This window comes from Salvelinus namaycush, unplaced genomic scaffold (genome assembly GCF_016432855.1).
Source record: "Salvelinus namaycush isolate Seneca unplaced genomic scaffold, SaNama_1.0 Scaffold110, whole genome shotgun sequence".
Classification (NCBI taxonomy): domain Eukaryota; kingdom Metazoa; phylum Chordata; class Actinopteri; order Salmoniformes; family Salmonidae; genus Salvelinus; species Salvelinus namaycush.
Window position 1 is genome coordinate 64,309 of NW_024057787.1, and position 14,723 is coordinate 79,031.

The 14,723-nt window shown below is 44.0% G+C and overlaps 1 protein-coding gene across 1 annotated transcript in view; it reads right to left on the reverse strand.

The window, feature by feature from the left end:
* Positions 1-1,487: 1,487 nt before the first annotated feature.
* Positions 1,488-14,723, reverse strand: part of LOC120035738 (Fc receptor-like protein 5) — a gene marked incomplete at its 3' end in the record, with an annotated part of 39,626 nt that continues 26,390 nt past the window's right edge. The window contains exons 4-7 of the mRNA XM_038982299.1: positions 11,322-11,597; positions 10,800-11,042; positions 6,826-7,068; positions 1,488-1,595 (exon numbers count right to left, since the gene is read on the reverse strand). Of these exons, the coding sequence (XP_038838227.1) occupies positions 1,488-1,595; positions 6,826-7,068; positions 10,800-11,042; positions 11,322-11,597 (870 nt within the window). The remainder of the gene's footprint in view (positions 1,596-6,825; positions 7,069-10,799; positions 11,043-11,321; positions 11,598-14,723) is intronic.

The window sequence follows — 14,723 nt, forward strand, 5'->3', positions numbered from 1 at the left end:
GAGTATGTGTTGGGCTGGAGAGAGAACACAATATCACACTGGGTGAGAAAGGAGCGACACTCAGTGGGCTGCCCAGAGTAACATGGTGGGTTATTAACCCTAGGTTCCGGAGACTCGGAAGACCAGGAAGTAGCTGGTGGCACGAGACGAAGACTCTGAAACTGTCCTGAGAGGTCGGAGACCTGAGCGGCCAGGGTCTCAACGGCATGACGAGCAGCAGACAATTCCTGCTCGTGTCTGCCGAGCATTGCTCCCTGGAACTCGACGGCAGTGTTGCGAGAATCCGTAGTCGCTGGGTCCATTCTTGGTCGGATCCTTCTGTTATGCTGGTGAATGAGGACCCAAAAGCGACTTAATAGAAACAGAGTCTTTATTCCAGTCTTAAACAAAAAACGATACTCCTGGATATTATCTTAGGTAAATCCAAAACAGGAAAACTGAAATCCTCTCGTCAGTAGAGAGGAACGACTGGAGACGCGACCACAGACTGCAGGTCGCTTCGGGAAGGCACAGGCCGTAGCTGACATAGACACCTGCTCACACGCAGCATCTGAAGAAGGCAAAAACACGACAGGGCGGAACAAGGACACAGAACAGCAAACATCAAACAAGGATCCGACAAGGACAGAAGCGGAAAACAGAGGGAGAAATAGGGACTCTAATCAGAGGGCAAAATAGGGGACAGGTGTGAAAGAGTAAATGAGGTAGTTAGGAGAATGAGGAACAGCTGGGAGCAGGAACGGAACGATAGAGAGAGAGAGCGAGAGAGGGAGAGAGGGAGAGAGGGAGAGAGAGGGATAGAAAGAGGGAAAGAACCTAATAAGACCAGCAGAGGGAAACGAATAGAAGGGAAGCACAGGGACAAGACATGATAATCAATGACAAAACATGACACAGTTATCAACACTTTACAACATGGTTGAATCAGAGCTACAGTTATCAACACTTTACAACATGGTTCAATCAGAGCTACAGTTATCAACACTTTACAACATGGTTCAATCAGAGATACAGTTATCATTACAACATGGTTCAATAAGAGAAACAGGTATCAACACTTTACAACATGGTTCAATCAGAGCTACAGTTATCAACACTTTACAACATGGTTCAATCAGAGATACAGTTATCAACACTTTACAACATGGTTCAATCAGAGCTACAGTTATCAATACTTTACAACATGGTTCAATCAGAGATACAGTTATCAACACTTTACAACATGGTTCAATCAGAGCTACAGTTATCAACACTTTACAACATGGTTCAATCAGAGATACAGTTATCAACACTTTACAACATGGTTCAATCAGAGCTACAGTTATCAACACTTTACAACATGGTTCAATCAGAGATACAGTTATCAACACTTTACAACATGGTTCAGTCAGAGCTACTACAGTTTTGTCAGTCCTTGTGATATAATTATGATTTACAACAGGTATTTTGTTGGATTGAGGTGATCCTGTATATACTCAGGTTCTCACCTTGAGTCCTGCTCCTGCAGCATTTCACCAGCAGTATGATGGTCACCAGCAGGTAGGGAGACCCTACCAGTAGACTACACAACAGCCTGAGCAGAGACATGGACAAAACTAGAGATGGTGGTGGATAGAGATGGTAATGGCAAGGTATGGTTAGTTATTATGTTCATAATGTAAATGTTCAGTTTATTTTCATGTTATTCTGTTCATAATTGTAACGGCAGCCTTCCTCCTCTTCGTCTGAAGAGGAGGTGTAGCAGGGATCGGACCAAGACGCAGCGTATTCTGTGTTCAACATATTTTAATCAAATAACAAACGTGGCAAAACGAAACAGCCCTATCTGGTGCAGAGAAACACAAAGACAGGAAACAACCACCCACAAATCCCCACACAAAACAGGCTACCTTAATATGGTTCCCAATCAGAGACAATGACAAACACCTGCCTCTGATTGAGAACCATATTAGGCCAAACAACATACCCAACATAGAAACACAAAACATAGAATGCCCACCCAGCTCACGTCCTGACCAACACTAAAACAAGGAAAACACAAACGAACTATGGTCAGAACGTGACAGTACCCCCCCCCCCCCCCCCCCCCCCTCCCCCCAAGGTGCGGACTCCGACCGCACAACCTAAACCTATAGGGGAGGGTCTGGGTGGGCATCTCTCCGCGGTGGTGGCTCTGGCGCTGGACGAGGGACCCACTCCACCATTGTCTTTGTCCACCTCCTTAGCGTCCTTTGAGTGGCGACCCTCGCCGCCGTCCTTGACCTAGGAACCCTAACAAAAGTCCCCACTGGACTGAGGAGCGCCTCTGGACTGAGGAAACTCCTCCTGACTGAAGGGCAGCTCATGACTGAGAGGTAGCTCAGGACCGAGAGGTAGCTCAGGACTGAGAGGTAGCTCCGGACTGAGAGGTAGCTCCGGACTGAGAGGTAGCTCTGGACTGAGAGGTAGCTCCGGACTAATGGCAACTCATGACTGGAGGCCAGCTCATGACTGGAGGCCAGCTCATGACTGGAGGCCAGCTCATGACTAGAGGCTAGCTCATGACTAGAGGCTAGCTCATGACTGGAGGGCGGCTCATGACTGGAGGGCGGCTCATGACTGGAGGGCGGCTCATGACTGGAGGGCGGCTCATGACTGGAGGGCGGCTCATGACTGGAGGGCGGCTCATGACTGGAGGGCGGCTCTGGCAGCTCCTGACTGGCGGGCGGCTCTGGCAGCTCCTGACTGGCGGGCGGCTCTGGCAGCTCCTGACCGGCGGCGGCTCTGGCAGCTCCTGACTGGCGGGCGGCTCTGGCAGCTCCTGACTGGCGGCGGCTCTGGCAGCTCCTGACTGGCGGCGGCTCTGGCAGCTCCTGACTGGCGGCGGCTCTGGCAGCTCCTGACTGGCGGGCGGCTCTGGCAGCTCCTGACTGGCGGACGGCTCAGATGGCGCTGGACAGACGGGCGGCTCAGATGGCGCTGGGCAGACGGGCGGCTCAGATGGCGCTGGGCAGACGGGCGGCTCAGATGGCGCTGGGCAGACGGGCGGCTCAGATGGCGCTGGGCAGTCGGGCAGCTCAGATGGCGCTGGGCAGATGGGCAGCTCAGATGGCGCTGGGCAGACGGGCAGCTCAGATGGCGCTGGGCAGACGGGCAGACTCTCACCTGCTGAGGCGCACAGTAGGCCTGGTGCGTGGTGCCGGAACTGGTGGTACTGGGCTGAGGACACGCACCTCAAGGCTAGTGCGGGGAGCAGGAACAGGGAACACTGGACTCTCGAGGCGCACTATAAGCCTGGTGCGTGGTACCGGCACTGGTGGTACTGGGCTGAGGGCTCGCACCTCAGGGCGAGTGCGGGGAGAAGGAACAGTGCGTACAGGGCTCTGGAGACGCACAGTAAGCCTGGTGCGTGGTGTTGGCACTGGTGGTACTGGGCTGGGGCGAGGAGGTGGCACCGGATATACCGGACCGTGAAGGCGTACTGGAGCTCTTGAACACCGAGCCTGCCCAACACTTACAGGAGACACCGTGCGCTCTTCCGCATAACATGGTGTCTGCCCGTACTCTCGCTCTCCATGGTAAGCCCGGGAAGTTGGCGCAGGTCTCCTACCTGACTTCAAGACATTTTTGGGGCTGCCTCTCTGGCTTCCAGCCACGCTTCCGTGCTGCCTCCTCATACATCCGCCTCTCAGCTTTAGCTGCCTCCAGCTCTTCACGAGAGCGGCAATATTCTCCAGCTTTAGCCCAGTGTTGGCTGGATTCACAAGATGTTTATCTTTCATTTGCTGTATTGGACTTGTTAATGTGTGGAAGTTAAATATTTCAAAAAAATATTTTTTGAATTTTGCGCTCTGCGAAGGCAGCGGAATGTTGTGGGTGTTCCGCTAGCGGAACCCCTGGGCGAGAAAGATTAAAACTGACCCTCTCTGCCCATTCATTGCCATTTACCCGTTGTTGTTGTCTTAGCTGTTGACCCGTTGTTGTTGTCCTAGCTGTTTACCCGTTGTTGTTGTCCTAGCTGTTGACCCGTTGTTGTTGTCTTAGCTGTTGACCCGTTGTTGTTGTCTTAGCTGATTACCCGTTGTTGTTGTCCTAGCTGTTGACCCGTTGTTGTTGTCCTAGCTGTTTACCCGTTGTTATTGTCCTAGCTGTTTACCCGTTGTTGTTGTCCTAGCTGTTGACCCGTTGTTGTTGTCCTAGCTGTTGACCCGTTGTTGTTGTCCTAGCTGTTTACCCGTTGTTGTTGTCCTAGCTGTTGACCCGTTGTTGTTGTCTTAGCTGTTAACCCGTTGTTGTTGTCTTAGGTGTTGACCCGTTGCTGTTGTCCTAGCTGTTGACCCGTTGTTGTTGTCTTAGCTGTTTACCCGTTGTTGTTGTCCTAGCTGTTTACCCGTTGTTGTTGTCTTAGCTGTTTACCCGTTGTTGTTGTCTTAGCTGTTTACCCGTTGTTGTTGTCTTAGCTGTTTACCCGTTGTTGTTGTCTTAGCTGTTTACCTGTTGTTGTTGTCTTAGCTGTTTACCCGTTGTTGTCTCACCCGTTGTTGTCTTAGCTCTCCCAATCAACACCTGTGATTGCTTTATGCTTCTCTCTAATGTCAATATGCCTTGTCTACTACTGTCATGGCCTCTAAACCTTCAAGCTGCATACTGGACCCTATTCCAACTAAACTACTGAAAGAGCTGCTTCCTGTGCTTGGCCCTCCTATGTTGAACATAATAAATGGCTCTCTATCCACCGGACGTGTACCAAACTCACTAAAAGGGGCAGTAATAAAGCCTCTCTTGAAAAAGCCAAACCTTGACCCAGAAAATATAAAAAACTATCGGACTATATCGAATCTTCCATTCCTCTCAAAAAAAATTGAAAAAGCAAAAAAAACAACATCTAAACATATCTTTTAGACAGTTGGTTTTCAACAGCAGGGATTTATATAAACCTTTCTGTCTGTCTCTCCAGTCACGACTATAGATGACTGGTAGAGAGATGGTAATAATACCAGACTATAGATGACTGGTAGAGAGATGGTAATAATACCAGACTATAGATGACTGGTAGAGAGATGGTATTAATACCAGACTATAGATGACTGGTAGAGAGATGGTATTAATACCAGACTATAGATGACTGGTAGAGAGATGGTATTAATACCAGACTATAGATGACTGGTAGAGAGATGTTATTAATACCAGACTATAGATGACTGGTAGAGAGATGGTATTAATACCAGACTATAGATGACTGGTAGAGAGATGGTATTAATACCAGACTATAGATGACTGGTAGAGAGATGGTAATAGTACCAGACTATAGATGACTGGTAGAGAGATGGTAATAGTACCAGACTATAGATGACTGGTAGAGAGATGTTATTAATACCAGACTATAGATGACTGGTAGAGAGATGTTATTAATACCAGACTATAGATGACTGGTAGAGAGATGGTATTAATACCAGACTATAGATGACTGGTAGAGAGATGTTATTAATACCAGACTATAGATGACTGGTAGAGAGATGGTAATAGCACCAGACTATAGATGACTGGTAGAGAGATGGTAATAGCACCAGACTATAAATGACTGGTAGAGAGATGTTATTAATACCAGACTATAGATGACTGGTAGAGAGATGGTAATAGCACCAGACTATAGATGACTGGTAGAGAGATGGTAATAGCACCAGACTATAGATGACTGGTAGAGAGATGGTAATAGTACCAGACTATAGATGACTGGTAGAGAGATGCTAATAATACCAGACTATAGATGACTGGTAGAGAGATGGTAATAGTACCAGACTATAGATGACTGGTGGAGAGATGGTAATAATGCCAGACATATTGATTACTGCATTGAATGACCTAGAGAAAAGCAGCATCAACAGAAACTAAGTTCAGAAAACAAACTGGCTTTTGCTTCGAGGGCTGGCTAGCACAGAAGAAAAAAGATGTTGACTTCAAAACTATAAATAAGGAAGAGTTTAACATCCTTCTCCGACGGTTTATGGAAATGTAGGACATGGGAAGGGGGAGCAGTACAGTTTAAGTAGCTATCTGGGACTCTGTAGTGGGCTCAACCAGTTTCTAAATGAACCGCCCTTCTGTCACAGCTGGTGTCTTATGAAGGACTCTCCGTAGTGGGCTCAACCAGTTTCTAAATGAACCGCCCTTCTGTCACAGCTGGTGCAGTATGAAGGACTCTGAATTCACCCCCTCCAATCATGTATTTCTGGGCAACATCAAAAAGCTAAGAAGGCAAAATGTATCACAAACAGCCACCATCAGCTCCAAACTCTCAGGCTCTGAATCCCGGTACACCAAGGTGTCTGGTGGTTCGACCTCTTTTTATTTTATTTGTGTCGCGACTATATCTTGTGGAAGGATGAAATAGTAAGAATAAATTCATGAAAATAACGTTTTTTATGAAAATATGTCAAACATTATTTGAATATGTTGTTAACCTTTTGTATAAAAGTGGTAATGCCCTCGTCTCGGGCCTAACAACACCCATGCTGATATATCCTCCAAACACTTTGAGGGCATTTTCACTGAAATATACCACGGCTAAGGGCTGTTCTTGGCATGACGCAATGCGGAGTGCCTGGATACTGACCTTAGCCATGGTATATTGACAATATACCACAACCCTCATAGGTGCCTTATTGAAAAAACTGGTTTCCAACGTAATTAGAGCAGTAAACATAAATATGTTGTCATGCTGGTAGCTTCCAGCCAGTCAGCATTCAGGGCTCGAACCACCCCAGTTTATAATGCAGGTTTTAGCACCAATTAACAGTGTAAAGAAAGACCAAATAATCTGAAAGTCAGGGATTCTCATATTCTCACCTGTCACTGTCATCCAGCTCTCTGGTGATTCTCCTTTAGAGTTGGTACACTTGTAGAGTCCTTCATCTGACTTGGATACTGCAGGGATGGTCATCTCTCCTGTAGTCTCATTCCTGATGAGGGATCCATCTTTGTAAAAATCAGCTGTGAGGTCAGAGGGAGTTCCCTGATATCTGCAGTGCAGGGTCACAGAATCTCCCTCAGTCACAGGAAGGGCAGGGCTCTCCAGGATCACAGCTCCATCTGTATATAATATATAAACATCATATATAAACAGGTCTCTCCAGGATCACAGCACCAGCTGTATATAATATATAAACATCATATATAAACAGGTCTCTCCAGGATCACAGGTCCAGCTGTATATAATATATAAACAGGTCTCTCCAGGATCACAGCTCCATCTGTATATAATATATAAACATCATATATAAACAGGTCTCTCCAGGATCACAGCACCAGCTGTATATAATATATAAACAGGTCTCTCAAGGGTCACAGATCTCATGAGACATTTTATCTAAAGAGTTAGATGCACTATTGTAAAGTGGTTGTTCCACTGGATATCATAAGGTGAATGCACCAATTTGTAAGTCGCTCTGGATAAGAGCGTCTGCTAAATGACTTAAATGTAAATGTAAATGTTATTCTGAAATAAATGTATATAATGGATGAAAAGGTGGAGGGGTCACGAGGAATTAGAATAGGTGTTACAAAACCTAAAATTAACTTAAAACTTCTTAGGGATAGGGGGCGACATTTTCACTTTTGGATGAATTGGTGCCCAAATTAAACGGCCTCGTACTCTGTCCTAGATCATATGATATGCATATATCCAATTACTATTGGATAGAAAACACTCTGAAGTTTTTAAAACTGTTTGAATTATATCTGTGAGTAAAACAGAACTCTTATGGCAGGCAAACTTCCAAACAGGAAGTGAAAATTCTGAAATGGGTCGCTGTGAAAGGCATCGCCTATTCAATTGCCTTATATTTATGGATCTGTATGCACTTCATACGCCTTCCACTAGATGTCAACAGGCAGTAGAACGTGGAATGAAGCGTCTAGCCTGATGTGGGACCGAATGAAAGCCTTTGGAGTGACAGGTCAGGCCTATTGCCAGTTCTTGGCCACGCACACTACGCATGTGATGTCCTTCCTTGCTATCGGTTATATAGATATGAAGAAATGCTCCGTCTGGGACGTTATTGGATATATATGAGAAAAACATCCTGAAGATTGATTCTCAACTGAGTTTGACCTGTTTATTCGATTTGTAATATCACTTTTTGAAGTTTTTGTTCATTAGCGTAAAGTTCTATGGACACGTGAACTACACATGCTAGCCAAAGTTGCTAATTCGACAGAAGTAATGGACATTATAAAACAAAAAAACGATTTATTGTGGAACTAGGATTCCTGGCACTGCATTCTGATGAAAGATCATCAAAGGTAAGGGAATATTTTGATGTCATTTCGTATTTCTGTTGACTCCAACATGGCGGAGAATGGCTGAGCGCTGTCTCAGATTATTGCATGCTGTGCTTTTTATTAAAGTTATTTTTTAAATCTAACACAGCCGTTGCATTAAGAACCAGTGTATCTTTAATTATATGTTAAACAAGTATCTTTCATCAAAGTTTATGATGAGTATTTTTGTATTTCACGTGGCTATCTGTAATTACTTTCGTTATTTTGGAGCCATTTCTGAACATGGCGCCAATGTAAAACCACGATTTGTGGCTATAAATATGCACATAATCGAACAAAACATAAGTGTATTGTATAACATGATGTCATATGACTGTCATCTGATGAAGTTGTTCAAAGGTTAGTGATGAATTTTATCTCTATTTGTGGGTTTTGTGAAAGCTATCGTTGCTGTGAGAAAATGGCAGTGTTTTTTGGATATTGTGGTGAGCTAGCATAAATATATGTTGTGTTTTCGCTGTAAAACATTTTAAGAATCGGACATGTTGGCTGGATTCACAAGATGTTTATCTTTCATTTGCTGTATTGGACTTGTGATTTCATGAAATTATATTATATTATATCCCTGTGGCGCTAGGCTATGCTATGCTAGTCAGCGTTTCTGATGACAATGATCCCGGATCTGGGATGGGTAGTCCAGAAAGGTAATTTTTTTTTTAGTTAGTTCATGAACATTGTGGTGTGGTGGTTATGGAGAATGGTAAATAAAAGATACATAAAGGCGGATTGAAACAAACATTTAATGATTGGAGTAAGGACAGTGGATTAATAGTTATCATGTTTGGTTTATAATTAATACTTTTGGATTGCTGATTAAAATGTAGCATAGTGAATGCTAATTATTTCTCGTTGGAATGTCCCCGGAGACTGTGGGCTTGGTGGGGGGCAGTTTTAACTTCTTTGGGCTGCAAGCCCGAAGTCGGGCACAATATGACAACAGCCACTTCAAGTGCAGGGCGCGAAATTCAATTTTTTTTATTTTTTTATATTTAACTTTCACACATTAACAAGTCCAATACAGCTAATGAAAGATAAACATCTTGTGAATCCAGCCAACATGTCCGATTTTTTAAATGTTTTACAGGGAAAACACCACGTATATTTATGTTAGCTCACCAACAAATAGAAAAAAGCACAGACATTTTTCACTACACAGGTAGCATGCACAAAACCAACCAAAGTAACCTAGAACCAACCAAACTAACCAAGAAACAACTTCATCAGATGACAGTCTTATAACATGTTATTCAATAAATCTACGTTTTGTTCGAAAAATGTGCATATCTGAGGTATAAATCAGTTTTACATTGCAGCTACCATCACAGCTACCGTCACAAAAAGCACCGAAGCAGCCAGAGTAATTACAGACACCAACGTGAAATACCTAAATACTCATCATAAAACATTTCTGAAAAATAAATGGTGTACAGCAAATGAAAGACAAGCATCTTGTGAATCCAGCCAATATTTCCGATTTTTTAAGTGTTTTACAGCGAAAACACAATATAGCATAATATTAGCTTACCACAATAGCCAGAAACACAAGCCATTTACCAGCAGCAAAAGTTAGCGATCGTAACAAACCAGCAAAAGATATATAATTTTTGACTAACCTTGATAAGCTTCATCAGATGACAGTCCTATAACATCAGGTTATACATACACTTATGTTTATTTCGAAAATGTGCATATTTAGAGCTGCATTTAGAGATGCACATTTGTGGACTGCTGGAGGTCATTTTGCAGGGCTCTGGCAGTGCTCCTCTTTCACAAAGGCGGAGGTAGCGGTCCTGCTGATGGGTTGTTGCCCTCCTACGGCCTCCTCCACGTCTCCTGATGTACTGGCCTGTCTCCTGGTAGCGCCTCCATGCTCTGGACACTACGCTGACAGACACAGCAAACCTTCTTGCCACTGCTCGCATTGATGTGCCATCCTGGATGAGCTGCACTACCTGAGCCACTTGTGTGGGTTGTAGACTCCGTCTCATGCTACCACTAGAGTGAGAGCACCGCCAGCATTCAAAAGTGACCAAAACATCAGCCAGGAAGCATAGGAACTGAGAAGTGGTCTGTGGTCACCACCTGCAGAATCACTCCTTTTTTGGGGGTGTCTTGCTAATTGCCTATAATTTCCACCTTTTGTCTATTCCATTTGCACAACAGCATGTGAAATGTATTGTCAATCAGTGTTGCTTCCTAAGTGGACAGTTTGATTTCACAGAAGTGTGATTGACTTGGAGTTACATTGTGTTGTTTAAGTTTTCCCTTTATTTTTTTGAGCAGTGTATATCACTTGTACTGGAACAAACTTTAAGGTTTGGGACTTAATAAGCCCCAGAGGAGGAAAGAACATGTGTGGCCATTATACATTTCATAGTAGTATTCCATGTAATCCTTTACACTCTGTATCTATATTGAAATGGAAAAGGTTTCGGTAACATTGGTAACAAAATTACATAAAAAAGTAAATCTCTCTTCACCTGTCACAGTCATCCAGCTCTCTGGTGATTCTCCTTCAGAGTTGGTACACTTGTAGAGTCCTTCATCTGACTTGGATACTGCAGGGATGGTCATCTCTCCTGTAGTCTCAGTCCTGATGAGGGATCCATCTTTGTAGAAAACAGCTGTGAGGTCAGAGGGAGTTCCCTGATATCTGCAGCGCAGAGTCACAGAATCTCCCTCAGTCACAGGAAGGGCAGGGCTCACCAGGATCACAGCACCAACTGTATATAATATATAAACATCACATATAAACAGGTCTCTCCAGGATCACAGCTCCAGCTGTATATAATATATAAACATCATATATAAACAGGTCTCTCCAGGATCACAGCTCCAGCTGTATATAATATATAAACATCATATATAAACAGGCCTCTCCAGGATCACAGCACCAGCTGTATATAGTATATAATCATCATATATAAACATAACATCAGCTATCTGAAACCAGATGAACCACTAAACACTATAATGTTAGTAGATGGTGTTTGTGGACATACCAGGTACTGTGATGTTGACAGCATTGCTGTGTTCTCCAGACCCAGACTCACACCAGTACACTCCACTGTGTGATGGTATTAGATACACGATGCATGAAGACCCTTCTGGTTTTCCCCATTTTCTTCCACAATCTGAACGCTCCCCATAGGCTGTGTATCTCTTCAGTCTCCATCCAGCAGAGTTCCCCTGAACCTCACAGCTCAGAGAGACAGACTCATATTTAAGGAACTGAGAACTGTCAGGACTGACGCTCAGAGACGCTGGATTAAAGAGAACTGAGCGAGAGCGAGAGAGCGAGAGGACGGAAGAGAGAGAGAGAGAGAGAGAGAGAGAGACAGAGATACAGACAGAGAGAGACATAGAAAGAGAGAGACATAGAGAGAGAGAGCCATAGAAAGAGAGAGAGAGAGAAAGCGAGAGAGACATAGACAGAGAGACATAGACCGAGAGACAGAGAGAGACAGAGATACGTTGAGTGTCAGTCGGATTTCTGTACTGTTGTAATATATTCCAGAGCTGAGTCTGTATCACATCTGAGTTTAACTTTGATTTGTTCTACCAGTCTACACCAGATTCAGTTTCTGACTCCCCAGGATCACAGCTTCAACTATATATAATATATAAACATCGTATATATAAACAGGTCTCTCCAGGATCACAGCACCAGCTGTATATAATATATAAACATCCTATATAAACAGGTCTCTCCAGGATCACAGCTCCAGCTGTATATAATATATAAACATCCTATATAAACAGGTCTCTCCAGGATCACAGCTCCAGCTGTATATAATATATAAACAGGTCTCTCCAGGATCACAGCACCAGCTGTATATAATATATAAACATCATATATAAACAGGTCTCTCCAGGATCACAGCTCCAGCTGTATATAATATATAAACATTATATATAAACAGGTCTCTCCAGGATCACAGCTCCATCTGTCTATAATATATAAACATCATATATAAACAGGTCTCTCCAGGATCACAGCTCCAGCTGTATATAATATATAAACAGGTCTCTCCAGGATCACAGCTCCAGCTGTATATAATATATAAACATCATATATAAACAGGTCTCTCCAGGATCACAGCTCCAGCGGTATATAATATATAAACAGGTGTTACGGATACAAGTGTTCTGTGTGTATCCTGTGTGTATTTCTTTTCTCTCCTTCTCCCCTACTCACAGGTGACCATCATCATTCCCCAATCAGTCATCAATCAGTCGCTAATCAGAAGACACCTGCTCCTTTTCCCTTACCCAATCACAGTCCCTTTCCCTTGGTTTAAAACCCCTGTCAGTTGTTTTCTCCCCAGCTCAATCTCTTTGTAACATGCCTTCTGTTACTTCTGTTAGATCGCTTGTATGGTTTGCAGCTACATGTCACTTTGTCCCCACCTCTGAGTATTGTTTTGGTTATGTTGTTTGAGTGTTTGTTTGATGGTGGGAAAAGGGGGTAACCAGACAAGTTGCCCTTGGGCTACACTACCCGTAGTTAAAGATTGTTAAAAACACTAGTTAGAACTGGGCGGACCACCCCATGTATTTTTGGTTAGTTAGCTATTTGTGAAGTAGGCTAGTCTAGCTTAGGGGTGTTTTGAATTATTATTCTTTCATTCCTTGGGTCCCGCTCAGCCCCTTTTCCTGCTCCCCCCATTTACCGTGTGTTTATCAATAAACATTTAGTGTTTGACGGTAATTAAGTTGTCTGTGTTATTTGTTCTCACTGTTACGTTTTCACTACTATAATTTGCATGAGTTGTGTTACGGGTCCCACTACCATCGCCCCTAGACTGTCGGGCCAAAAGGGATTCGTAACATAAGTGGGGGCTCATCCGGGATCTGTCATTGCTGACACCCATACCACTTGTGCAGATTGTTTTAGTGGTCTAGTTCAGTGTTGAACGTTATAGCTGAAGTAGCATTAGTGTTTGCTATTTTGGTTGGCTCTTGTGTGGTAGTTCAAGATGGCTACTTTTGATTTGAAGTCCTTTTTGGATAACCCTTCGTGGGAGGTTTTTGATAGATGTCGTAGGGTAGATTTAATGACCTTGGCTGACCATTATTCGGTATCGATTCCGCCGGGTTTAGTTAAAGCGGAGGTTCAACAACTAGTGTTAAATGTTTTGTTGGAAGAGCAGGTGCTTGTATTACCGCTGCCTGAGCCTACTACCCCTGTAGGGGATGTTGCTGCTCCTCTAAGCCCAGTGGTGTCTGAGGGCGAGGCTAAAGCACCTGCCACATTGCCCCGTTTTGATCCACTCTCCCCACTTTCAACCGGTGATGCCAGGAGGGATGTCCGTTCCGTACAGTTCCAACTGGAGGCGGAAGAGAGAACCCAAATTAGGCGAGAGACTCTCCAGTTGGAGATGTGTAAACTTGAGGCAGAACGAGAACAGCGGCAGTGTAAAATTGAGGCAGAACAGCGGCAGATGGAGTTAAAAATGGAGATGTGTAAAATTGAGGCAGAAAAAGAGTTAAAAATGCGCCAGATGGAACTGGAGGCAGAGACAGCGAGGCTAGCCTTCAGGCCTGCAGCGACTGTTAGTGAGGAGTCCTCACCAGCTGTAGCTTCCAACACTTTTGACATTAGTAGGCAGATTGCCTTAGTACCTGTGTTCAGAGAGTCAGAGGTTGACTCCTATTTTTGTGTATTTGAACGTATAGCCGTAGCCTTGAAATGGCCTGAAGAGGTATGGTGCCTATTACTTCAGTGTAAATTAACTGGTAAAGCCCAAGAGGTTTTGTCAGCGCTACCTCTTGAAGACAGTTTAAATTATGAAGTGGTCAAAGCTACTGTTCTTCGCGCCTATGAGCTTGTGCCTGAGGCATACCGACAGAGATTTAGGTCTCATAAAAAGTCTTCTAGTAAGACTTATGTGGAATTTGCTAGAGAGAAGGGAAATCTGTTTGATAAATGGCATGCTGCTTGCAAGGTAACTGATTTTAACTCTCTCCGGGAGTTAATCTTGTTGGAAGAGTTTAAAAATTGCTTACCGGAACGCATTGTAGTGTACCTAAACGAACAGAAAGTATCCTCCCTGTCAGAAGCGTCTGTGTTGGCAGACGAGTTTGTGTTGACGCACAAGAGTGTGTTTTCGGCTCATACTGAGAGTAGAGTTACAGAATTGCCTACTTATAGCCCTAGTCGGCCAGCAGTATATCAAGCACGCCAGAAAAATGAGCGCCCCTGTTTCTATTGTCATAAGGTGGGACATATGATTAATGATTGCTTCCTGCTAAAACGTAAACAAGGGATGCCTCTTCGTGCCAAGCCACCAACAGGTGTTGGTCTAATTCGTACGGTTGTGAGGTCTGAAACGAAACAGGTGCCTAAGGGTAAATGTATTTTGAAAGACCCAGTTCCCGACCGTAGTTATGAACCGTTCATT